The following is a 27,803-nucleotide window of genomic DNA, read 5'->3' as shown; positions in this document are numbered from 1 at the left end:
TTGAGTGATGTAATGTTCTATTACATATGTGTATCTAAATATCTCTGTGTATGTACATATGTATGTGAACAAATTCATTATATGAGTATATATGATTATTTATTAATAGTATTATTTAATTCTTCTATGTTCTTATATTTTCTACTGAATCTACAGAACACTTAGTTTACAATACTTGTATTTTGAAGGTTTTCTTTTCATCTGTACTAGCTTTTGCTAGTTTATGAGCATTACTGTTTTAAAATGAAAAATTTAAATATTGAAAAATGAAATTGATATAAATTCATGCACTCAAAACCTAGAATTTTAAAATGTTACTACTTTATCATTTTGTATCAGATATCCTTCTTAGAATTTAAAACATTTCAAATAAAATTAAAGCCCCCTTTTGAACACCTACTCAAACTTACTCTTTTAATCTCCCTTTGCAGAGGCAACTACTACCCTGAAGTTTTTAGAAGTTTCTGTCCATGATTTTATTATTCATTTAATAATAAACGTGTAAAAGTAAATCCATAAAAAACATAGAGTTGGCTTTCTGTATTGGTAAAAAGCAAACTAGTGTATTGTTTCTAACATGACTGATCTCGTCAATTGTCCATGTAATTGTGATATCATTTTTTATATTGTTAGTTGCGTATTCATGATCATTACATCTTCCTGTGAAATATTCCTTTTAACACTGAGTAGTGTCTCTGTCTACCCATATTATTCACTTCAGAGTCTATTCAGTCTCATTTTAATATTGTTCCACCATCTTCCTTTGGCTTCTTTTGTTAATGTTTGTGAAATTCATCTGCATTCATGTAGATAGCTATAGTTTGTTTAGGTCCATTTTCACTGCTGCATAATATTCCATTCTTTGAACAATTTATCTATCTCTTCTGCTGATATCCAGTTGGGTAGTTTGTAATTTTTACTATTCTATATAATACTAATATAAATACTGTTGGACAGGTATCTATGTTTCAGTTGAGTATATTTCTAGGAGTGGACATACTAGTTCATAGGGTATGCATATATTAGCCAAATAGTTTTCCAAAGTGGTTATTCTAATTCACAATCCTACTATCAGTAAAGGAGAGTTCCTGGAATCCATAAAATTGTCAACACCTGGCATTCTCACTCTTCTTACTTGTAGCCAATTTAGTGAGTGTATAGTAGCAATGCAATGTAGCTTTAAATTATAGTCTCTGATTATTAATTTGAGCACATTCACAATTCTTTTTGTTCCCCCAAAAGTACAAAGTGCTTCTTTTTCATTAGTTAGTTACTTGTGAACTTGAGTATATGAACTTTTTTCATTAGTTAGTTACTTGAGTATGGGGCTCATAAGAAAAACACTGATATTAAATATAAATGAAGATTGAACTGGTCGAAGTCTCCTTAATTTTCCTTTATTTAAAAAAAAATTTCAATTACAGTTGACGTTCAATATTATTTTATATTAGTTTCAGGTGTACAACATTGTGCTTAGACATTTATATAATTTACAAAGTGGTCCCCTGATTAGTCTAGTATCCACCTTTACATAATTATTACATTATAATTGACTATAGTTCCTATGTTGTACTTTACATCTCTGTGACTATTTTGTAACTACCAATTTGTTTTTAATCCCTTCACCATTTTTTCCCAGCACCCCAACCCCTCCCATCTGGTGACCATCAGTTTGTTGTCTATATCAATGAGTCTGTTTCTGTTTTGTTTGTTTATTCTAGTCTTTAGATTCCACATATAAGGGATATCATATGGTATTTGTCTATCTCTGACTTATTTCACTTAACATCGCAACCTCTAGGTCTATCCATGTTGTTGTAAATGGTAAGATTTCATTCCTTTTTATAGTCAAGTTACATTCCATTATACATATGTACTACCTCTTCTTTAACCAATAATCTATTGATAGACACTTAGGTTGCTTCCATATCTTGGCTAATGTAAATAATGCTGCAATGAACATAGGGGTGCATATATCTTTTCAGATTAGTGTTTTGGATTTCTTTATATAAATAACCAAAAGTAGAATTGTTGGGTCATAAAGTAGTTCTATTTTTTAAATTTAATTAATTAGTTATTTTTATGGTGACATTGGTTAACGAAATCCAATAAGTTTCAGCTGTACACTTTAAAGTAAGGCATATTTATATATACTTATACTGTGTGTTCATCTCCCATAGTTAGATTTCTTTCTGTCACCACTTATTTGACCCTCTTTACCCTGACTACCTCGCCCCCACCATTCCCTCCCTACCGTCTGGTAACCACTGTCCATGTCCATGTCCATGAGTCTCTGTTTGTCCTGTTCACTTGTTGCTTTTAGGTTTATATCCCACATACAAGAGATATCATGCGATTTTCTACTTTTTCTGTCTGGCTTATTTTGCTGAGCATGATTATCTCAAGGTCCATCCATGTTGTTGCAAATGGCAGTATTTCATCTTTTTATGGCTGAGTAATATTCGATTGTATATATGTACCACAGCTTCTTTAGCCAATCATCAATCATAGAACATTTCAGTTGCTTCCATGTCCTAGCTACCGGGAATAATGCTGCTATGAACATTGGTGTGCAAATATCTTTTTTGGACATGAGTTTTCAAGTCTTTAGGGTAAATACCCAGTAGAGGGATTGCTGAATCATATGGCAGATCAATTCTTAGTTTTTGAGGAATCTCCATACTGTTTTCCATAGTGGTTGTAACAATTTGCAATCCCATCAACGGTGCACAAGGGTTCCCTTTTCTCCACATTTTCACCAACAGTTGTTTGTTGATTTATTGAGAACAGCCATTCTGAAAGATATGAAGTGATATTTCATTATGGTTCCAATTTGTATTTCTCTGATGATTAGTGATGCTGACCATCTTTTCATGTGTCTATTGGCCATTTGTATGTCCTCTTTGGAAAATGTCCATTTAGGTCCTCCATCCAATTTTTAATTAGATTGTTTTGTTGTTTGATGTTGAGTTGTATGAGTTCTTTATAAATTTTGGATATTAACTTCTTATTGGATGTATCATTGGTGAATATCTTCTCCCAATCCATAGGTTGTCTCTTTGTCTTGCTGATTTCCTTTGCTATGCAAAAACTTTTTAGTTTGATGTAGTCTCATTTTATTTTTTCTTTTGTTTCCCTTGTCAGAGGAAGTATATCAGAAAAAATTTTACTAAGAGTAATATCAGAGTTTACTGCCTATGTTTTCTTCTATAAGTTTTATGGTTTGGGGTCTTATATTTAAGTCTTTAATCTGTTTTGAATCTTTACTTGCATACAATATAAGGTCATCCAGTTTTATTTTTTTGCATGTATCTGTCCAGTTTTTCCAATACTTCTTATTGACTCAACTGTCTTTACCCCATTGTATAGTCTTGCCTCCGTTTTCATAGGTTAATTGACCATATAGGCATAGGTTTATTTCTAGGCTCTCCATTCTGTTCCATTGATCTATGTGTCTGTTTTTATTGCAATACTATGTTGTTTTGATTACTAGAGCCTTGTAGTACAGTTTGATAACAGGTATTGTGATACCTCCAACTTTGTTTTTTCTCAAGATTTCTATGGTTATTCTGAGTCTTTTGTGGTTCTATATAAATTTAGGATTATTTATTCTAGTTTTGTGGAAAATGCCATTGGTATTTTGATAGGGATTGCACCGAATCTATAGATTGCTTTGGGTAGTATGGACATTTTAACAATGTCAGTTCTTCCTATCCATGAGCATGGGACACTTCCATTTATTTTCCAAGTACAGGTCTTTTACCTCCTTGGTTAAATTTATTCCTAAGTTTCTTATTATTTCTTTGATGCAGTTGTAAATGGGATTGTTTTCTTAATTTCTCTTTCTGATAGTCTGTTATTGGTATATGAAAATGCAACTAATTTCTTAGTTTGTATAATGAGATTTTACTGAATTCATTTATCAGTTCCAATTGTTTTTTTGGTAGAATTTTTAAGGCTCTCCCTATATAGTATCATATATAGAGATGTGCAAATAATGACAGTTTTACTTCTTCCTTTTTAATTTGGATGCCATTTATTTCTTTTTCTTGTCTGATTTCTGTGGCTAGGACTTTCCCATTTTCCTTTATTGTTTGGTTAGATAGCCTCTTGTGGAGTATCTATTCAAGTATCTTGCCAAGGTTTCTTTTCAGTTGACTGTTTTACTTGCTGGTATGTAGGTGTTCCTCTTATATTCTGAACGTGAGTCTTCCGTTGGTTATATATGTTGCAAATATATCTCCCATTCTGTGAACTGCCTTTTTACTCTCTTAGTCTTTATTTTCCTGAAGAAAAATACATCTTAATATAATCCAATGTGTCAGTGTTCTCTTTATGACAAGTATTTTTTGTGTCCTGTTATGGACACTGTCCTAAGTTCATGAAGATATTCTATGTTTTCTTCTAGAAAAAAAATTCACTATTTTTTGTTTTGTTTTATCTTTCCCCTTTTGACTCACAACCTCCAAGAACTGATTTTTGTATATGTCAAGAATTGTGCAGGGTATGAAAACTTACGCTACTTACAGGCTTAAAAAATTAGCCTATTACCATTTCATGAATGATGGTAGAAGACATGAGATTGCTGGATCAGAGAAAAAGAACTTTCTTACTCATGACAAGAACAATAATGCAGAGCTTCATGTCTGTGTTGGTTTCTCATGCCCTACAAGTCTTACAGTATAAGGTAGGTGGGTCCAGATGGATGCTCACCCATGCAGCGCTGTGTATTACAGGAGGGAAACACTGAGTTTGGGGGATTCTCTACTCCTATAGCAAACTGAAGCAAGCTCGCTCTTTTTTGAAAGGAGACAACACTTCGCCTTTAAGGTTGCTTGCTGCAAATGCAACCTTGAGAAGTGGCCTAGGTAAAGAATAATCAAGGCTCTGCATTCTTGGCATATCCAGCAAGAACAAGCAGGTCCATGGAAGAGTGCTTCTCAAAACTATCTACCCCAACATTTTCTTTGATGAACTCAAATATTTATATAACTCTATTGCTCTGTCTGCTACTTAATTTGACCAACAGAGGCTGAACCAATTCTGTACAATTTGTCTCTTAAAGTATTTAATTAAGGCTACTATCAATAGTGAGCCAAGTAGCAAGATAAGGCCATCCTGCAGTATGACCTCAATAGCGCCCACCAAGGTCCCAGACTCAGCTAACTGTGAATAAGTATGGGAGAAAGGGGAACCAGTAGGTCTTATCTTAGATAGACAGGATGTATCAAAGTCCGGTCTTTGAGACTGTTAATTCAATGACTACATTTTTCTTTCCTGGAGCTTCTAATTTAAAAAAAAAAAAAATGTTATTTTATCTGTATTCTTCCTTGAAGAATAACTTCCTTCATTTCTGAACATTTCTAATATATTTGTTTAAAAATACCTTTCAAATTGTTCTATCAGCTGTAGTTCCTGAAGTGTCAATTCTATTTCCTGTTGAGTCTCTTTCATGATATTTTTTTCCCTTACACGCTTTGTAAATTTTGACTGCTAACTCTTCTTTTGTACAAGTAATTTTGTATGACAGTTCTATATTGTTTGTGTTGTGAAGGCATCCCCATGTGAAGGTTTGAGTTTTATTCTGTTTAAGGACCATGTCTTAGTCCATTCAGGCTATTAAAAAAAAATACCACAGACTGGATAGTTTATACACAACAGAAATTTAATTCCCATAGTTCTAGATGCTGGAATTATGAGATCAGGGTGCCAGCATGGATGGTGAGGGTCCTCTTCTTGGTTCACAACCAGAGCTTTCTCTGTGTTCTTACATGGTGGAAGGGACTAGGAATCTCTCTGGAGCCTCTTTTATAAAGGTATTAATTTCATTCATGAAGGTTCCACTGTTACGATTTAAATACCCCCCAAAGTCCCTACCTACTAATATGATTACCTTTTGGGGTTGGGATTTCAATTTATAAATTTGGGGGGTACAAAAACATTCAAACCATAGCAGACCCCATGAGTTTTCACAAATTCCAAAGCATAGTTAATGCTATTTATTCATCTTGAGGATTCTGCAATATATTCACAGTGAAAATTCAAACAATACACCTGCGCATAATGAAGTCAAGAGATAACAGTTTTTCTACAGGAATTCTACTTTTGATTGGAACTTTATATCCTTGCCATTGAAGAGCTGCCCTGGAAGAGAATGCTCTCAAGCTAGGTGACTCTGAAGCAGAGGTGTATTATGAAGGGGCTGAGTAATAGAAGCTACCTACTGACCCTCCACCCTATAGGCAGAAGTAATCTCCCTGATTAGTCTAGTACCCACCTGGCACTATACATGGTTATTACTGTATTATTGACTATATTCCATATATTCCCTATGCTGTACTTTACGTCCCGGCCATAACATTTCATTGCTGTAAAATCTTGTACCCATTAGCAGTAACCTGCCAATCTCCCTCATCTCCCACAGCCAAGGGAACTATCAATCTACTTCTGTCTCTCTAGATTAGCCTATTTTGCACATTTTATACAAATGGAATCATACAACATGTAGCCTTTTGTAACACATACTGGCATTTTGTTCCTTTTTGTTGCTAAATAATATTCCCTTGCATAAATATATTACTTTTTGTTTACCCATACATCAGTTCATGGATATTTGGATTGTTTCCACTTTTTGGCTATTATGGATAATGTTGCTATAGACATTCATGTATAAGTTTTGGGGTAAACATGTTGTTTTCATTTCTCTTGGGGACATATCTAGGAGTTCAATTGCTGGGTCACATAAACTGCTGGGTCATAGGATGATTTTATGTATACTCTTTTGAGGAACTAGCAAATTGTTTTCCAAAGTAGCTGCACCATTTTACATTCTGCCAGCAGTGTATGAAGGTTCCAATACTATCCTTTACAACATTTGATATTATCTGTCTTTTTGGTTACAGCTATTCTAGTGGCTATGAAGTAACATCTCACTGTGGTTTTGATTTGCATTTCACTGATGGTTAATGATATTGAGCATCTCTGCATGTGTTTGTTGGCCATTTATGTATCATCTTTACAGAACTTCCTAGTCAGATCCTTTTTTCATTTTTAAGTTGTATGTTGCTAGTTATAGGGCTCTCAGCTGAGATTTTAGTTCAGCACTTTGAATATGTCATCCCACTGTTTTCTGCCTCCACCATTTCTGGTGAGAAGCCCACTGTTAATCTTGTTTGGGTTCTCTTGTACATGCGTAATTTTTATTTTGCAGCTTTTAAGATTTTCTTTTGGCTTTTTGCTTCAGCATTTTGAGTATAACATTTCTATGTGCAGATCACTTAGTGTTTACATTACAAATTCACTGACTTAATTTCAATTAATCGGGTTTCTTGGGTGGGTTGATTAATGTTTCTCATTAAATCTGGCTTTTGGCTATTATTTTGTCAAAAAGTTTTCTCTTCTTTTCTCTCTCTTCATTCCAGTACTCCCATCGCATGTATGTTGACATACTTAATGATGTCTCATACTTGTCAAAGGTTCTGTTCCATTATCTTTATCTTATTTTCTTTCTATTCTTCAAATGACACACTTTCTACTGATTTATCTTCAAGTTCATTAATTCTTTCTTTTGCCAGTTCAAATCTTCTGTTGAGTCCCTCTAGAGAATTTTTTAAAATTTCAATTAATGAACTTTTTCAATTTCCATTTGGTTCTTTTTTACATATAATTCCTATCTATTTAATGATATTCTCTATTTGATGAGACATTGTCTCATACCTTTCTTCTTTTATTTTCCTTTTTAAAAATTGAAGTGAGTCTATGGCCAAGCCCGATTCCATCTGATCTTGGAAGCTAAGCAGGGTCGGGCCTGGTTAGTACTTGGATGGGAGACCACCTAGGAAGACAAGGCGCTGTAGGCGTAAAAAATAAAAAATAAAGAACTGTAAGCTGACAAGGTCCTTGCAATCTGTGAGGTTAACCAAGGGTTGCCTCGCCTAAAAAATAAAAAATTAAAAATTAAAATTCCGGTGAAAATCGCATAACATAAAATTAATCATTTAAAGTGTGAAATTCAGTGGCATTTTGTATATTCACAATATTGTACAACAACCACCCCTATCTAGTACTAAAACATTTTCATTAGTCCAAAAGAAAACTGTACCTATTAAAGAGTCAGTCCACATTCCTTTCTTCCACTAATACTTGGCACTACCCAAGTGCTTTCTATTGCTATATATTTATCTATTTCAGATGTTTCATATAAATAAATTCTTACAGTATGTAGCCTTTCATGTCTGGCTTCTTCCACTTAGTATAATGTTTCCAAGGTTCATTCATGTTATAGCATGGACTGGTACTTCATTCCTTTTTATGGCTGAATGACATTTCATTGTATGGATACACCACGTTTTGTTTATTGTTTCATTTGGTGATGCATATTTTGGTTGTTTCCACCTTTTGACTATTGTGAATAGTGCTGCTATGAACATTTGTGTACAAGTATTTGTTTATCTAGTTTCGATTCTGTTGGATATATACTTAGAAGTGGAATTGCTCAGTAACGTAATTCTATATTTAACTTTTTGAGTAACTGCCAAACTGTTTTCCCCTTGACTTCTTTAAGTATAGCTTACTTTAGTTCTCTGAACTCATTTATAATACTTTCTTTGAAGTCCAACATCTAGGCCCTCTCAAAGAGTTTCTGTTGCCTGTTTTTCCCTCCTGTGTATGAATCATACTTTGTTTCTTTGCTTATCTTGCAAATTTTTTTTTTGAAAACTGTTTAGATAATATAATGCAGTAAATCTAAATACAAATCCGCCCCCTTCCAACTTGTGATTATTTATTTGTTTAGTGACATGGCAGGACTATTTTAGTGAAGTTTATTTCCCTCACTGTATGCAACTTCTAATGTTGCTCCTAAGTAGGCATAGCCTTGGAGATAAATATTGCCACCCTGGGATGACAGTGGTATTAGCTGGCCTCTCTTTGACTATCTCTTTCTTTGATTATTCAATTAAGCCTCTATTGGTATCACACCAAGCTGTTAGTGGTCATTCACTGCAGATTGATTGTTCTAATGTTTTCAACAATGCCTGGGAGTATAAATTGCTCCAAAATGTCATCTAATTCACTTTGGATTCCTCTTCGGTTAGTTCCTAAGGTTTGTTCTCAAAACTCTTCTTAGATGTCTCTTTCCTGGGTTTTCTCTAGTAAACTTGCTGGCCTATCACATGAAGCTATCAGCCTCTTTGTAATTATTTAATATCAAAATCTCCGTTGATTTTGAGTGTCTTGAGGCTTAAACTTCAACTGCCCTCTATCTCAAATAAAGTTAGTTTCTTGAGAGCTGTGGTATTCTTTGTTTTGCAGCCTGCCTCTCCCCCTGGAAAAAAACCTTTGAGCCACAATTCAGAGCTGGGAGCAGGGATAATGATATGTTTCTCTCTGAATGACAACCCTGATTTAGGAGCAGGATGCTGGGCAATGGCCTCTGGTCTTCTTGACTTGCCTCTTCTAGGACAGAACTCTTTAGCCAAACTTATATTAAACAACTGCATAGCCTTAGATACCCTAACCACCCAACAAGGAGGTATATGTGCTATAACTTGTAAGAAAATGTTTACATGTAATAAATCAAGAATTGTTAGCCAAAATTTAAAAGATCTTAAAGATCAGATACTAATCTTTCATCAAATAGGCAACACTTCTTCTATTGATGTATTTAATTGATTAAATCTCGGCTTCTGAGATTTTTTTCAATCCTTGGCTATTATTATTCTCCTTACAATCATATTAACCTCCCTAGTGCATTGTTGCCTTTCAAGAGTTTTAAATGACTTTCAGCAACCATTCACACATCCAATATATCATGATTAGACAACTTGAAGCATTCAGTATCCCACTGCCCATGTCCAAGATGTCCAAGATCTCCTAGGCAACTGTAGGTAACAGTGATTACATGACCATTGATCCCAATGGCTACATCAACAGTGGTAGCGAGAGTAATAATATATTTATTCACACTCTTAGCTTGCTGAATGACCAAGAGGGGGAAGTTTTTAAAATAAAATAAAATGGAGACCAGGCTTGAAAATACCCCAAGCAAACCAAACCAGTTAGGACACATAAGTGAAACTAACCTACTTTATTTCATGAACAAAGCCAAATTTAACAGGTTATCTCTGATAATCAACTTTAGTCTTACTAAAATAGAATAAGAAAATCACTTTTAAGAACCCTCTGCTGTTAGTAAACTCCTATTGGAATAACTATCGATAAAGGTTAACAACTTCCTCATTCTCACTTTATAAACCATCTTGTAACTACCGGTCTCTGAGCTACTTGTTTCTCCCTCAATGAAACATTCATATCAAGTAAAGCTCTCTGAAATTTCTTTTGACACTAGGTATCCTTCTAAGGACTTTACATATGTTAAATTTATTCCTCACTACAACTCCATGAGATAGGTACTGTCTGTCATACTAATTTAATAGATCAAGAACTCGGGCACAGAAAGAGAATGCTACTCTCCCATGGCCATACGGCTGGTGAATGGCAGAACCGGCAGTTGAACCCAGCAATCGCAGTCAAGAATCCGTGCTGCCTCAAAGAATCAGTATTTATCCCAGTTACAGTGACTGGGTGGAACAACGCTGAAGGCTTTTGACAGCCCCATCTACTGTTTGTTCCACCAAGGCCTTCAGCTCCCGTCACAAACAGGCCACTGCCAGGAACTACCCCGGCGTCGAGCTGTCAAGGATGACTGGGAATTCGCACAAGGGCAGAAAACAGAGGGGCAACCCTGTCCAGCAGCCCGCTTGGACACAACTGTCCCCACCGAGGGATGAGAAATCAAGAACCCAGGAAGAGAAACAGTAGCAGGACCTCTGCAGAGATCCAGGAATGGGAAGGGGCCGGAAGGGAGAGAGGCGCAGCCCTCCTCCCTAGGCGGGGGAGATGCTGGGCCGAGGAGAAGCGGAGGTGGGGGCAGGGTGGACTCACAGATCCAGGAGCTGACTGACCGGCCGCGGGTGGGGCATCGCGGCGGTTATCCAGGGCCTTTTCCGCGGTTCCAGGGTCGTCGAAACCAGCCAGAGACCGTCCTTCAACTCCCGCCCCTCACACAACACCGTAGGACCCGGAGCATGGGCGGGACCACGCTGTGACCGCAGAGCTAAAGAAGAGAAAACCCTCGGGGCGGAACCTCTGCGAGATTCACGGAAGGAGCCGGGGAGCGATAAAATATAGAGTAGCCCTAAATTCGCGTGAAGCACCACGGGAGTTGTAGTTCTTCCACTTAACCGTCTCCGGCTCGAGGCGGTTTCCCTGGAGATTTAGCCTCACCCGCCGCCTGGCTTTGAACAGCTGAAGTTCCATGTTGCTGAAGAAGCGCAGCTTTTACTACAGGGATGGCGGTCCATATCGGAGAGCCCCATGGGTACAGACTCCATTAATTACGGCAATCGGAGCATTTTAGATGACCCGGGAGTGACAGCCCTTTATCAAGCACTTTCTGTGAAGCGCACACGCTGAGCTACTTGCTTTCAATAATTTAATCCTGTGAAGTAATTATTTAGCCATATTTTACAGACGAGGTCATTACATGTAAACAAGAAAAGCTCTATAAGAACATCATGGAGGTAGGGATTTTATGTTCAAATCAGAAAGGATTCTACATGTCCACTGAACACAGCCAGGAGGCTTTGGCTAGAAATATAATGACAAAGAATTATTAAAGGGTCAGAAATACAATTAGGCACTACTCAGAGTGTGAAGAAGAAAGAAAAGCTAAGAGTTTTTACTTTTTATTAAAAACATTCTTTTATTAAAGTATAGTTAGCATACAATATTATATTTGTTTCAGGTATGCAACAGAGTGATTTGACATTTATGTACCTTATGATATGATCACTGCACTAAGTCTAGTAACCATCTGTCACCGTGCAAAGTTATTACAATATTAGGCTGAGAGTTTTTATAGTAAAAAGTCACATTCTTGAGAAGAATCTGTCCTGCATTCTCAGCCTTTGGGTTAGTTCAAGATGGTAATCAGCCAGATGTCAAGCGGTCTGAATGATGCATGTCAGGTGGTCTGGAGTTGTGAACATTCTTTCATAAGTTCTTCAAAGGGTTATCAAAGGGTTATCTATAGGGTTTATTTATAGTGTGGATGAAAAAGGGGCCACATACTAAACCTGACAGGCTCAGGAGAGGCCCTCATGGTGGTCCATACAAACCCAAAGGCTTAAAGTAATCACATGGTGCTATGAAAGTAAAAATTATTAACGAAAAGCAGATCATGGTGGGTAGACATGCCCTAGGCCTGATAAAGGGCAATCTTAACCTTTGAAATTGTCTGTTATCTTCAGGCATCTAAGATAATATACCTTTGAATGTCAGAGTAATATTTTTTTCAGGCCTCTTAAAGGCACAACCCTGGGCACCAGAGCACAAAACCTATCATTGTTGACTTGTCCACATACTATCTCTATATGCTGTAAATGTTAACTATCCTATACCCACCAATGTAAAACAAGTATGTGTCTTCTCATTTTGAGTTTTATCCAATCTCAGAGATTTCCCTGCTTTGCTTTCCCTTGCCTTCTTAATCTACCACCTATGAATTTCATGTAACCTTTCTCACATCTTCTCCTTTAATTCTAATGTACAAAAGAAGCTGCAAAACTGCTATTCTCTGGAGCATTTTCTCAATCTGTTGAGATTTTGCTTCCTGGTAATTGTCAGTTTGGCTCAAATAAAATCTTGTAAGACTTTGTCTTAGGCTGGATGTTCTTTTGTCAGATATATATATATCTTTTGTCAATAATATATTTGTGTATTTATATATATATATATCCAGGCACAAGTGAGAAAGTTCAAAGTTTAAGTTCTCAGGCTACTTAAAGCAAGATAAGAACCACGTTGTCATGCCTCACCTACTTGATTTTAAAATTTAGCCAATTGACCATAGTGACTCCATTTTGTTTCTTCACTCTTCCTTATAAAAATGGGCACCTTTTCCCAGGTGGAATTATTTCTGCTTGAATAAGTTGCAGAGTATGTGCTACTTTTTAGTGCTTTTCTTTTTTCTTCCTTATAGGTTAATTTGTTGTTTATATTGCTGTATTCCCTTTTTAAGTTCTTGAAGATTTGAACCCAGGTTTGTTCATCTTTTCAGGATGCTGCTCATTCACCGACACAAATTTATCAAGCACTGTAGAAGAGCAGGGATTGTGCTGGGTGCTGAGGATTCAGTGGTGAACACTTGCACCAGACAAATAAAAGGACAATCAGAATAACTGTTAAATGCTAAAATGGAGTTAATTCCATGAGAGCTCCCATGGAGGGGTGGGTGGAGCAGGTGAAAGAGAAAAGGGTGTCCTCTTAGGGACTTTGAATAGTTCGGGATGGCTACAGTAGAGAGTGATGAGCGATGAGTATAGAGCAGAGATTGGCAGACTTTTTCTATAAAGGGCCAGGTAGTAATTATCTTAGGCTTTGTAGGCCATACCGGCTTAGTCATGACTACCAATTTTTATCTCAAAAGCAGCTACAGACAATATGAATGGGTGGAGCTGTATTCTAGTAAAACTTCCTTTATGGACACAGAGATTGAATTACATAGTTTTCAGTGTCATGAAATATTTATCTTTTGAGTTCTTTTAACCATTTAAAAATGTAAAAAATCTTAAATTGTATAAAAACAGGCAGCGGGCTGGATTTGGCTGGCTAGTGGTTTGCTTTCTCCTCACCTATAACGCTAAAATGAGGCCTCATGGCCTGTGTTATGTTTTGCAGTTTACGCTTTGTCTAAAGGACTTTGGGCAGGCAGAGTCATAAACAGGTTTTAAGTAAGGACAGAATATGCATTGGAAAGATGAGTTTTAGAAAGAACTCTAAAGCCGGTAAGTGGTTAATGAATTGTAGAGGTCACAGGTAGAGGCTCTGAGACCTCACGGGAGTCTTTTGATGATATTTTAAGCTAAAATAATAGCAGTGGAATGGACAGACAGATTCAAGAGGTAAGAGAGGTAGGACTGATAGATAGTATTTAGAAGTTGATTAAGGTTGGGGTTGGGGAAAGTGAAGAGTCAAGGCTAATTTCTAGGCTTTGCGTTCAGAGAATCGGGTTGGCATATGGTGCTGCCATTTATTGAGCTGAGAAGATTAGAGGAATTTTTGGAAGAGGAGGAGATTATTTAAATTTCAAACATGTGGCTTTTGAGGTGTCTATGGAAAATGTAGGTTTGGAGCTATAAATCTGGAAATCGTGCTCATTTGCTGTTAAAGAAAAAGTCAAATAGCAGTGACAGTATATGTATTTACTTCCAAATAGAGTAATTTCTTGGAAGAATCCTCTGTTGCTCCGTGAGCCGATTAAACCTTGGAAGACCATGGAAGACCTTGACAGAGCAGATAAGGATAGAACTTCATGGTCCTTCCTATCTGTTGAATGCCGCCCAGCCTGAATGCTGCACAGCTGCCCATCTAGGCCTTTTCATTGGTTGCTTGATTTTTCAAGACCAGGAAAATGCAGGTCACTGCCCTAGTATTGTAAAGTGTTCAGCTGTGGGTGCCTGCATTCTTCCAGATACTCAAAAAAGTAATCACAGCTGTTTTTTTTTCTTTTAAGAAAATGTCAATTATATAACAAGGTAAGTCCTAGTTATTTCTAGCCAATTATTATAGAAGTCAAAGATGTGTAAGCCCTCATGAGATAGCAATTGTTAGAACTATTTTACAATGATTTCCTGTAGATTTTAGGGCCTGCACTAGCTACAAACCAGACTTACAGATGCTTAGCATACTTCTATCAAGAATTTATTTTGAGTCTCTTGCCACTGAATGAGAGAGATCTGATGTACATTGTGGTTGTCTTGACATATTCATTTCATCCCTTATTTTATAGCTGCCACATGGGTTGAGGAGCTGACCTCATCTTCAGAAGTGGGTCTAGATTAAGGTAATCAGTGACTACCACAGTGATTGATTAAGGGATTGACAAGTCTCAACCTATCAAGAAATCGCTATATTTCTTCAGCCACAGGGATGGGTTCGAGAATGGGCATGTGGGCATGTGATTCATTTGGGGACAATAAGAAGCAAGAAAAGTTTTGCTGAAGATTTGTGAGAGAAAATTTTCCTCAAATTTATGACAATGTTTTGTTAAGCAACACTCTCTTTTCTTGGCATTGTCATGTTGAGTGGAGTTAAACAGAGGAAGACAAAGTAAAAGAATCACAGGAAAACTGCCAGGTTTCCTGACTGAACTATGCTTGAACAGTACCCCTTCTCTCTGCTGTCAAATGACAAAAGTAAAATGATTTAGCTGATGTGGCACCCTGGGCAGGACTGGCTCCATCATGGGCTTAGAAATTTATTCCAACACTACCTCCTGTTACAAAATTCAGTTAATGCCCTCTGTTGTTGATAAAATCGGTGGAGTTGAATTTTCTGTATCTTGCTATCAAAAACATCTTATATATTCATAGTAGGAGTAACCAGTATATAAATGAATATTGAAGGTATAGGAATAGATGTATGTAATAGGTGTATGTAAAGTGAGAACAACAATAAGTCCTTGGAAAGAGAGCTGAGGAACAGCAATTGGCTGGCAACTGACAATGCAAAGCAGTGCTTAAAGGGGTAGGAGAAAGGTAGTAGGGTGCTACAGAAGATAAACATGATCAAAATTGTTACAAGATTATACTTGAAGGTGATTTAGCAACAAGGTCATTGATGGCCATTGAGGTGATGGTAGAGGATGCAGTCTGATTGTACTAGGAAGAATGAATGGGAAATGAAGAAATGAACACACAACTAGCTCAACTCTCACAATTAATACTTGTTCAAATAAATTGCTGCTTCTATTTAGACTCTTGCCAAGAAGAAAAGTAGATTGTACGAGGGCATAGTTCTACGTCCAAAAAAGTAAAATGGAACAACTCAGAATTATTATTTATGAAACTTCTAGATGTCGAATGTGGTAAATACTTACATAATCATCAAACATGAGGTATCAGATGAAGGTAAGAGCTTTTCCAAATAAAAAGGTCTGTCAGACTCATTTGGGTGCTCAGGAGAGGGGTTTATGGTGCATCCAAAACCAGCAATACAAATTGCAGAGATCCTTTTAAAAAAATTACTAAGAATCTCAAGATGGTGATAGCAGAACATTAAAGCAAAGGCAGGACCCTGTACAACCACACAAGTGGTATACCCATGAAGATGGCTCTTGGTGCATCCAACCTCAGGACTCCCTAAGCACATCAGTGCCAACTACTGACTTTTTAGGAACTCTATCAAAATAAAATTTGGAGACAGGGAAACATTTTTACTAGCAGTTCAAGTGAACCAGTCTTTCAAAAGTAGTGGCTCATCAAATAAAATAAGAGGAATTTATAGCTCGGATGATATGTCAGATATTTATAGCTCAGATATAACAGTTGACAGTTCAGATTGGAAAAGAACAAGATGTTCTCATTTTTTGGAAAGGAAAACAGGATATTATTGTTTTTATGGCATATCTTGGGAGGCAAAACTTTTAGGATTTCCTGTTAGTCAAGGCTTTTAGAAAGTTCCTGTTATTCACGGTCTATCTTAGAATGCAATGTTATTAATAATGAAAGTGTTTTCTGGTACATGGTAAGTGATTTGTGGACAGGGTGAAGTTAAGGTCAAGATATCATTCTTCCTTTCTCAATTTTTTGCTTGCTATGTCCACGTTACTGTAGTTTCCTCTAATTCAGTACCTCCTCCATTTCCTGCTCTAGGTACCATATAAGGAAAACTATTATAGTTTGTTCCTCTGGGCAGGTTATATAAAAATAGTAAGTAATACTACTTTCCTTAAATTATGCTTTTCATTCCTAGTGTGTGTGTATAAAAATGTATAACGAATGTATATATATTAAATAATTAAGTGTAACTCATATGTGTATTTCTTTGGGGGGGTCAATAAGAATGTATGGGCACACAAGTCGATGGCAATAAATTCTTGTTCAAATGATCTTTACATGTCATATCTCAAATTACAAGACCAAGTTATGAGTTAGGTTCTTCACTCTTAAGCCATCCTGTTTATATTTTGATTCAAAATAACAATTGCTCTTCTAATATTAATTTTTAATTCAGTATAATGTATACATTATCACCTATTACTAATTCTAAATCATGTCAGTTGGATATTGTTAAAGTGTCCAGACTAAGCCTAAGATGGAGTCACTTATGCTAAGCCCCACATCTGCGAACTGAAACCTAAGTTCCTATTCTCAGCTTTCCCAAAAAAGGAAGTCCTAGGCCAATTCATCGGTACTCGCCTGCTCAGCACAAGTTACCTGATCCCACTCCTAGACTTCTCTTTGTTCCATATAAGGAAAGTAGCCCTGCCTTAACCAATCAGCAGATGCCCAATATAACTTCTTCCTCATTTTGGTTTGTAAGCATTTCTTGCCTTGTACAGCTCTTTGAGCTCCTTTCTATTTGCTAGATTAGATGCTACCCCATTCAAAATTTACTGAATAAAAGCCTATTAGCTCAGTAAATTGTGAAAATTTTTCTTTTAACAGTATTGATAATAACTGAGAACATTTACTAAATGATTAAAATAATGCCTTGCATACAATAAACATTTTACAAATTCTAACTTATTCAAGCCTCAAAACAACCCTGATTGATAAGTATTTTTACTGTTACCACCCAAATTCCAGGTGAGGAAATGGAAGCCCAAATTGGTTAAGAAACATGCCTGAGTCCACAGTGACTAGTCAGTTGTAGAGCTGGAATTTGAAATCAAGCAATCAGGATGCAGAGCTGGGTTCTTAAAGTATGACTTATGTATATTGTTTATCTCTGCATTTTTAAAATAAAAAATTTGACAGTCTTTGCAATGCATAGATATTTAGAGCTAAACGATATCTTAGTTATCATTTGTTTCAACATCAATTTTATAGTTTGGAAACTTTCAGAAAAATTGATTTTTTCAAGATTTCTGAGACAAATGATAAAGGTGGGACTAGAATTGCGGTTTGCCAATCTAATATATTTTCTTAAAGCCTGATCTTTAGGTTATAACTTTGAAGGGAGCAAAAGATAAATAGAATAAAGATAAGCCAGAGGAGCCACTGCTTTATTATCCTGCCATGTGCGGATTACTTCCAAGGAGGAGTGCCCTTAACTAATGCAAATGTGAAAATAACACTTGCTCTTTCTGTTTAATTTCTTTTTATAACTCATATTATGTCTTACTCCAAATTGGAAGCAATAGTGGCCATGCTCACAAATTCTTGTGCATTGTTACAGTTTTTCATTGGCTGAACCCTTGATTTAATCTAGTTCTAGGCTATTGTGGGGGCTAAATAAAAAATAATACTTTTCCTCACACCTTTTAAGTTCTTTTAGCTGGGTGAAAAATCAAATAACAGAGACAAATGAATAGGAGAAAAGTCAAATTTTAATACACATGGAAAATTTACATAAGCATATAAATTCCAAGACAATGAGGTAACATTGAGCATCTGTGATGGTTGACAAAGGAGAAAGGTGGGGGGGATGGGTCTTAGATTTCTAAAGTGAGAATGGGCTATTTACAGGTACTTGAGGAAGAGCTAAATACATAAGGAAGGCAAATTCTTGCTGGCAACTCAAAATCAGTGGGACACAGAAGGTATCTAGCTAACAGGCCCCTGCTTGAAGCCCTCCATTCTATCATACTTAATTTGAATTAGGCTATTCAGGCTAAGGGGAACATCCTAAGATTTTTCCTTCACCCACTTTTTCATGCGAAACTCTTAGGAAGAGAGAAGGTCAAAGGATCTTTCTGAGTCATGTTTCTTAATAACCAGCTTAAAAATCAAAAAGTCAGCTTCAGGGTGGCAAAACTTTGGTTCCCTTTGCTACAGACCCATGTCTTTCAAATTCCCAGGACTTTGAGGTATAAAATGTATTACTCAGGATCCAAGCAAGAGAAAGCTGAGCAAGTTCTAACAGGGTGAACAAGGAGATATTAATTAAGAGTGGCCATAGGTGAGGCTACCTAAAAGGAGCTATGGCTTTCAGTCAGTAAAGGAACATAGCTAGCCTATGGCAACCCAGCTAGGAGAGAGCTGGAATAATAATCTGACTCCCTTTCCAGTCTCCTATTGCTCTTCTCCTGGTGACTCTCAAAACTTCAACCCAACCAGAAGTTAGAGGTCAAGGATCCCAGTTTATGCAGTCTATAAATTCAGGCTGTTAGAGCCCAGAGTAGGGAAGGGCAAGAGTGGAAAATTTCAAACCCATAAATAGATCACTGATTTTTAAAGAAAATAATTAAATATCACAAACATTTTGAAAATTAGTAAGAATAATAGCTTACCCTGAGCAAAAATAATAATTATTATAGTTTCATAACAGAGCAGTGGCAATTTTTGTTTTTCATCAGGATGCTGAGAGCCAGTTGCCGGAGCCCTCCGGCAGAGATCGAACAGCACCTAAAAATGGGGAGTGTAGCCTCAGAAAAAAGAAGACAGGAAAGCGCTTTGGGAGGGCATACAGTCACAGCTGCAGCCTCGGGTTTATTTAGCACAGCCTTTATATAAGTTTTTGGATACACAGCAAAGCACAGAGTACAATAGCGAAGCACAGAGTACAATACCATAGGAATGCTGGCATTTACATAAGTCCCTAAATATCCTCCCCTCAGGGTCAGTAACGTTTAACTCCACACCCTGCTTCCTAGAACCATTGTTTAAGCAGTCTCAGCAGCAGCTTCATGGCTATCAGCTACGTGACTTTTTCAGTGCCTCATAATGGCTCCTCCCATCATGTCTCAAAATGGCTCCCGACAGCCAGTGCAATGGTAGCTTAAGCCATTGTCTTTCTATAGTTAACTTCACTTGCTATTTTTATTTTTACAAAGTTATATAATTTATACCTCACATTTATTGGTCATTTGTGATGGAATTGAATGTCTGGTATTTCTGTAAGGTAATCAGACTTTAAAAATTCATTAATGACATTCATTCAAACAAATCTTTAATACCTATTATGTGCCAAGCAGTATATATCAGTAAACAAACATGTCCTCTTCAAGTTTACATTTTAGTGTGAGAGATAGAAAACAAGCACACAAAACAATATGTGGAGATGAGGACTATAAACAACAAGATAGAATAGGGGAGAAATGAAGAAGGATTACAAGTATATCATGTTTTATTACACTGCATTGTATTTTATGAATGTTGTGCTTTTTACAAACTCTAGGCAAGACCCCCTCACCAGCAAAAAAATTACCACTTACTTTATTGCGATACTCACTTTACTGTGGTAGTCTGGAACTGAACGTCCAGTATCTCTGAGGTAACGTAGGGAGGAGGCAAGAGAATTAAATGTTAAATCAAGTTATATTCAGCAAAATGCTGATCAGCCCCACAGCTAGGCCATGAGGTAATCTCCAGAACAGACAGATTTCTGCTGGGATTCCTAACAAACTATTATTCATACCCTGAAGGGAAAACAGAAAAACAGTCTTTAAGTCAGGCCCCACACAAAATAAACAAAATCATTCATTCTTGATGGCTAAAAATATGGGGAACCTATGGATCGAAGGCTGGGAATTGCCAGCAGTCCTCTTCACTGGTACATGCTCTTACCTTTCACACTGCATACCCTTACCATCAAAGGAAAATGAGTAAACAAAGTCTTTAAACTGTAATTCATAGAAAGGAAAAATAATGTATACATTGAATTTCCCACACACTCTCAGGGCTTTTTGTCTGTGCTTTTTATCTTGGTCTTTTCCTCCGCCCATCTCTAATAAACTTTCTTTTCGACTCTAACTAACTCTGGTGTGCACTTGAATTCTTTCCTGTGTTGAGTCAAAGTTGGTCTCTCTCTCTCTCTCTCTCTCTCTCTCTCTTTCTCTCTCAGTGTAGGGCCACTCAGAGAACTTTGCCCTGTTCTGCATCAGATGTATACCTATAATTTTGCTTGGGTGGAATCCAGCAGTGCCAAACCAGAAGCAGGAGCTCTCTATGGACGCAGTGGGAGTGGGGATAGGAGGGAGACTAATATAGAGAAAATGTGGGAGCAAAGTAAGGAAATCATTTGATTGGCTAAAACATAAAGCCCATTGATTGTTTGTAATTAGTTGCCCTTAGTGTTTTGATAGTGTAACCTTGAGGCATTGACAGGTTTAGATTTTGGTTTGCTTATGCAGGCCACCTCAATCTAATGCCTCTTGTTGAATTAATTTAACAGACCTGAAGGATAAAGAGGAGCTAATTATGCAGAGATTTGGGAACAGAAGGAAAAGACTCTGAAGCAGAATATGTGCTCAGTAAAGGTTGAAGGACTGAAGGAGTTTGTGTGGCTGATTAGAGGGTGCAATAGTAGGAGATAGGGTTGGAAAAGCCAGGGGCTTTTGAACTTGAATGTTATTCAAAGGAAATGGAAAACTTTGAAAATTAGAAGGAGATTGATACCACTTGATCTGCAGTGTAAAGAATGAAGGGGGCTGTGGAGAGTGAATCATATCATGTCTTGAATAGAGCTATGCCTGGTGGTGGCTTTCTCAAAAGCGACATCTCTCCTCAGGCCCCACCTAGCATCCTCAGCCCCCTCCACAAGCAGGTATAAGGTGCCCTGCAGGGAAAGAGAAGAACTGTGCTGGTGGCAAGCAGCAAGTGCATCTACAGGTCCTCTGGGGCTCTGAATTCTTCAACCCTAGGTTGCTGTCATGACAATGATAGCTCTTTGAATCTCTATATTATAGACCCTAAATATCAGAACTCTGGAGTCTGCGTGTATCCAAAAACTTAGGCTCTGACCTCAGAGTCTGAACACTTATTTTTGCCTAAGGTGAATGTGGTATTATTTATAATATAAATTTGGTCTTCATCTTGCTTCTGGCACAGAGATCCTAAAATCTTTGGAATGTCCTTAGAGCAATGGGAACATTTTTTGTTATAGTATTTGGTCTTTTGTCCTTGCTTCCTGAAATAGCTCCAGAGCCTTAAAGTTTAAAGGAGTGTCTTATTATTCATAACGAGTCTCTTTCAGCCACACTTGATTTTATGTTAATGGGGTGACATCTGGAAAATCTCTAAGGTTGGGGGCTGATTGCCAGGGAAACCAACCGTGTGATTAGAGAGTTGAAACTTTCAGTCCCACCTCTTCTGTCTGGGAAGGGGAGAGGAGCAAGAAGGTAAATCAGTCACCAGCGACCAATACTATCATCAGTTCTGCCTATATAATTGTTACTGTTGGGGGTGATCTAAATCCATCATTGCCCCAGTGGTGCTAAGGGACCTTGGTTCTTTCTGCTGATGCAGTGAAGAATTACAAGTCAGCGAATTTTAGAAAAAGTAAGATTTATTAAAGTACATTTCAAGAGAGAAATGGACTATACCGGTGAGGACTATAGCCTTGTAGTTGTGGGGAGGTCTGTATTATATCTGTATATATATGTGGGAAGGTTACAAGGGTAGTGCTAACTGATTGGCACGTGAAATCATTTTGGTTGAATGTTGGCTGTGAAATAATTTTGTGTATACTGCACATGTACTTACCCAGAATTCAGTCTGTTGTAATTAGATTCATGAACTTCCGGGCATATGTATGATATTATAATGATGGTATAATGAAGCTAAGGTAAAAAGAAGGTCAGTGTAGTCCTCACTGCACAGGCATTTGTGGCTGGCTTAAACCAGTGGCTGTTTGTGGCTTTTTATTTCTTTTCTTTGTACTTCAGGATATAGGAGTATTATTAATTAATTGATTCTGAAGAGAGGTTCGTGGGAACCTCCAATTTATGACTGGTAGGTCAGAAGGCAGGTAACAACCTGGTGTTGTGATTGGTATCTAAAGTAGGGGCAGGGTTGGGAGGGGACTTATGAGACTGAACTATTATCTCCAGGAAGAGCTGAACCTATCTCTAGGTAGATAGTGTAAACTGAGTTAAATTGTAGGACACTCAGCTGGTGTTGAAGAATTGCTTGATATGTGGAAGATCCACACAGCTGTTGTCAGAAGTGAAGTAGTGTAGTATGAAGTATTAAGAACAGAGAAGAAACAGATGGAATTGCGTTTTCTTTTGATCGAGTTACTTCTTGGTAAGTTTATTCACTTGTAAAATGAGGATAGTAATATAGTACCTTATCCGAATCCAGGAAGACAGATATTTCTCAGAATTTAAAAATTTTAGGATTCTAGAAAACTATCATGGCACATATACCAGATATTATGAGAAACACCTCCATGAGAGTCTAGAGCACAATCAAACAATCTTTCTGCATTAAAAGGTATTATTGTAGATCACTCTTGAGGTGGTCCCACAATCCCTACTTCCTGGTGTTCATTTCTTTATTTGTTCCTGTCCTTTCCAGTGTGGGCAGACCTATGACTTGCTTCTAACTGAAAGAATACAGCAAAGATAATAGGATGTATATAATTACGTGTACATGATTATGTGGTTATGTTATAGAAGATCGTAGTATTTATCTTGTTGGAGTCTCAGTCTTAATCTTTCTTCTCCTAACCCTCTCCCCGTTGCTGGTTTTAAAAAAGCAAATGGCCAGGGTAGGGAATCCCATGTAGCAGGGAATGTAGAAAACTTCTAAGAGCTATGGGCAACCTCTGGCTGATAAGCAGTGGGGGAAAAAACACCAAAAAACAAACTGAAGCCCTCAGTCCTACCACCTCGAAGCAACTGAATTCTGCCAATACCATAAGTGAGCTGGGAAATGGATCCTTCCCCATTTGAATTCAGATGAGACAGCAGCCCCATGGGAGGTATCACAGCACCCCGGTGAGCAGACTTGCATCTGAATCTTGTTCCACAAGGGATGCTGTCTAAGCCTCAGCTACCTCATCTACAAACTGGGCCAAGGACCTGTCTCGTGTTGCAGTTTGAGAGAATTAAATGAGATAAAGTGCGTGCACACACACACACACACACACACACACACACACACACACACACAAAGCCCTGTGAGTCCCTGAGCAAAGGACCCACCTTGGATTTCTGACCAACAGGGAGAGATAGTAAACGTATAATATACACAGCAATAGAAAACTAACAAAGATATGGCTGGCTATTCATGCCTTTATGTTCTGACTTTATATGATTTTCAATAACTTTGCAGCTAGTTTTCACGAACCTTTTGACAACAGTGAGAACTACCTGTTTTAGGATATAGGGAGTGCAACTTTGAATAAACTATTAGTTTTGGCCTCTTTTTGACTTTAGCAAAGATAATTATTTGATTTTGTACCATATTGTTTATTCCAGTAATGAAAAATTTAATTGGGCTGCCAGAGGTCACGGTGTTTTGTTAGAAATTGAAATGAAAGTGAATTTAATTTCTTGCCAAAACTTGACAAAATTTCTAGTGAGAAAGAATAGCTGGGTTGCTAATTTTCAGATATTCACTCTCAAACTTCTATTCGTATTTTTCTTATTCACTTGTTTTTATAAAATTATCACATTTGCCTCTTCACTTATCTAAAAACAAAGGTCTTGTTCATTTTTACATTTATGACACTTTAAGTTTAGGAAAATATTTTAAACCAAGATGAGTTGCCTCTGGTAATCGAAAACTGCCAAACAGTTTTAAGAGTATATTTGGTAACTTCAAAAATGAAATTATCACAAAGAATGTCATAAAACCAAGAATTTGAAGACAGTAGTGTAAAGTTAGCATTTTTCTTTTTGGAGGGAGTAATTACCTAAAAGAAACAAGTAGAATGAGAAGGAAAAAAAAAAAACCTATGAGACAAATCCCTACATTACAAAATTAGCAAAAGGGTTGAGTATGGGAGGATGTTAAGTGCTGCGTCCAGCAAGTGGTAAATCCTGCCACATCCAGTGAGTCTCTGGAAAATAACCCTGAGTGGGAAAGGTGGGAGGTTGAGAAAAGAAAGAAGACAGAAGAAAGCTGGGATCGGAAGGTACACTATCCACCGATGATGGAGTAGATGGCGATTTTATTTTTGCAAGTCGCTTTTATGCAAGAGCATACATTTGCTGGCTAAAATAAGATTATCCCCACCCAATCTACATATCCTACTAGAGTCATTTGCATTTCCGTAGATTATCTCCACCCTACACACCCTGCTATAATCATTTGCATTTCAACACCCTCATTGTTCTCCTATCAGTTTCTACTTCCTCATTCTTAGGAGGATTTGCGGAGGTGAGGCAACCCTTGGTTGGCCTCACAGATCACAAGGGCCTTGTCAGTTTACAACCCGCTCTCCACTGTTAAGAGCTCATATTTTAGAAAGATGTCATTAGATTTAGGGTTTGGGATTGGATTTGGGTCAGGGTTAGGGTGAAATAGCAAAATATACTGCTTGAAGGTTAAGGACATAACTTAAATCTCTTGTGGAAAGCCTAAATCTTTTGTTTCAAAGGAAGAAATGAGATTCATAGGCTGGTTGCGGAAGCTTCCTTGAACCCCAAATGATTCCAAGAAACAGAAATTGCAGCCACATATGTATCACATGGACAAGTTGTATTTTCAGAAAACAGTCTGCATCTGTGACATTGGGGGTGAAGAGAGTTCACATTGTGAACATTCCCGTAAGGTCCTATCGCCACTGGCTGTGGAGAAATCAAGGTCAAACACACATAAAATACTGTGTCATAAGCTAAATTTCTGTTGGCTTGGAAAACAGTAGAGAGCCGGAGAAACAGGAAGCTATTTGGATGGGCAAAATGCCAGGATGTACCATGTTGACCTGAGAAAGTATTTCTATAGCAACAAAATTGTTGTGGGTACCAAAACTTGGAATGGCAGCCATGTGGACAAGCTGAATATGGGGCACCCTAAACCAAATACTCCAGGGAGGACTGAAGGTGGTGTTGTTTACTGACAGAAATAGAAACAAACCTTGTCTGGAGGAGAGCTCTCCAAATTTAGTTCAGAAGACTCCTGCAGATTATGATCAATCACAAACAAGATTACCAAACACACAAGAAGACAATAGCCATGAATGAGAAATGACAGATTTAGATTCCCCTCAAATTTCAAGGATTGGAATACAATTACATATATCAGGGTCCATAATCCCTGGGCTTCAGACCAGTACCAGTCCGAGGCCTGTTAGGAACTGGGCCACACAGTAGGAGGTGAGCGGTGGGCAAGCCAGCGAAGCTTTATCTATATTTGCAGCTGCTCCCTAGCACCAGCATCACTGGTTCGGCTCCACCTCACATCATCACGCATTAGATTCTCATAGGAGCACCCGTCCCTGGCGCCAAAAATGTTGGGGACTGCTGAATACAACATAAAACAGCTAGGTGTGCCATGTTTAAATAAAGTACGCAATTAAAAAAGTGATTCAGCTACAAACACTTTGAAATGAATGAGCAGAAACATTATGTAAACAATTTAAAAGAAACCAGAAATAAAAAATACAATTGTCGGCAGAAATAAAGAACCCTCAGTGGAGGGATTAACTGGATTAGATAACTCAAATGAAAACTTGTGAACCAGAAGATGTATCTGAAGAACTGATCCAGAAGACAGTAAAGAGAAACAAGGAAATGGACAATAAGAAAAAATGTTAAAAGATATGGAAGATAAAATGAGAAGATCTAACACTTAGTGAGTGTTCTAAAATAGAAAAATGAGAAAGGAAGAGAGGCAATTGTAAGGCAAATGTGTGACATGCCGAGAGAAGTTTTAAAAGCAAGCCTTTATTGGGAGAGCGCTCCCAGGTAAGATTCTCTCTGGTCCAGAGAGGAGAGGGGCCAGGAAGTCGTGCCCTGGGTTGGGAGGGTGTAGTTTTTATAGGGTTATGTGGGGGTAGGGTATAGAATGGGGAATGTCAGTTGAACATCTGGATTAGGGTGGTGGTGGATTAGGACGGTGGCGCCAGGGCTTTAGGATGAGCCCTTGTCTGGATTCCGATGTCAAGCCGGGAAGCCTCCAGGCAGACCCCCGCCGACCTAACAGCAATATGTAGTGATGATGGTGTGAATTTGCCAGAGCTGAGGAAAAACATAAATCTATAGATCTTGAAAGCAAAAAGAAAAAAATAATGAAATAGGAAAAATATTAAAAATATAACTCAAGAAAAATGCAGAAATAGGAAACTTGAGTCTGAAAATATAAAAGGGCATATATTATTTTCTAAAATGGTCCATGTGGTCAACACCAATATATGTGCTCATAAAATTATTAGATTTCAAATATAAAGTATTCTTTGAAAGTCAAAGAAAATATATCACTTTACTTATAAGGAGGAAAACTTAGGCCTACTTCAGATTTCTCCTCAACATTCATTCGTAGAAGACATTGAAGACAGAGAAAAACAGATGAAATTCTCAGGGAAAGAGGAGTGACCCAGGGATTTTGTATGCAGTCAAACTGCTGCTTAAGTGTAAAGGCAAACAGTTTTGGAAACACAAGACCTTAGGTATACTGTTTCTATTAACTTTGCAGAATATGCCAGTGGATGAATTTTATCAAAGAGGAGATGACTAGAAAGCATAAGGTAGATAGATTACATAAGGACTGCCGATAAGTAAGTAGGACTAAGACAAACAAACACGAAGGTTATTAAACAGAAAGATAGACATTTAAAAAGATAAACATTAAGAAAGATAACATAATTAACTAAAATTGGGAAGTTATAGAAAGAAGGGGTGAAAGGAAGTGGAAAGCTCTTAATTTCATAATTGCTCGGACACTATTTATAATGTCATCTAAAGAAAGAGAAGATTAGACATTAGACAAAAATACAGTCATCAGATACACGTATGAACAAGCAAAATCTCACACAAGAAATTATTTTTTAATTTTGAAAACATGAATTGTAACACAAAACATGACATAACCATGATTAAACGTATCTTTTATATCAATAATTATAAT

The 27,803-nt window shown here is 37.3% G+C and overlaps 1 protein-coding gene across 1 annotated transcript in view; it reads right to left on the bottom strand.

Moving 5' to 3' along the window:
* The window catches only part of AMN1 (antagonist of mitotic exit network 1 homolog), a 37,310-nt gene extending 26,126 nt beyond the window's left edge, over positions 1 to 11,184 (bottom strand). Inside the window, exon 1 of the mRNA XM_016152065.2 lies at positions 10,945 to 11,184. Coding sequence (XP_016007551.1) covers positions 10,945 to 10,982 — 38 coding nt within the window. The 5' untranslated portion in view covers positions 10,983 to 11,184. The remainder of the gene's footprint in view (positions 1 to 10,944) is intronic.
* Between the last annotated feature and the right edge of the window lie 16,619 nt (positions 11,185 to 27,803).

The sequence above is a fragment of the Rousettus aegyptiacus genome, unplaced genomic scaffold (assembly GCF_014176215.1).
Source record: "Rousettus aegyptiacus isolate mRouAeg1 unplaced genomic scaffold, mRouAeg1.p scaffold_m13_p_2, whole genome shotgun sequence".
Lineage (NCBI taxonomy): Eukaryota > Metazoa > Chordata > Mammalia > Chiroptera > Pteropodidae > Rousettus > Rousettus aegyptiacus.
This window is presented reverse-complemented; position numbering and strand designations above follow the sequence as displayed.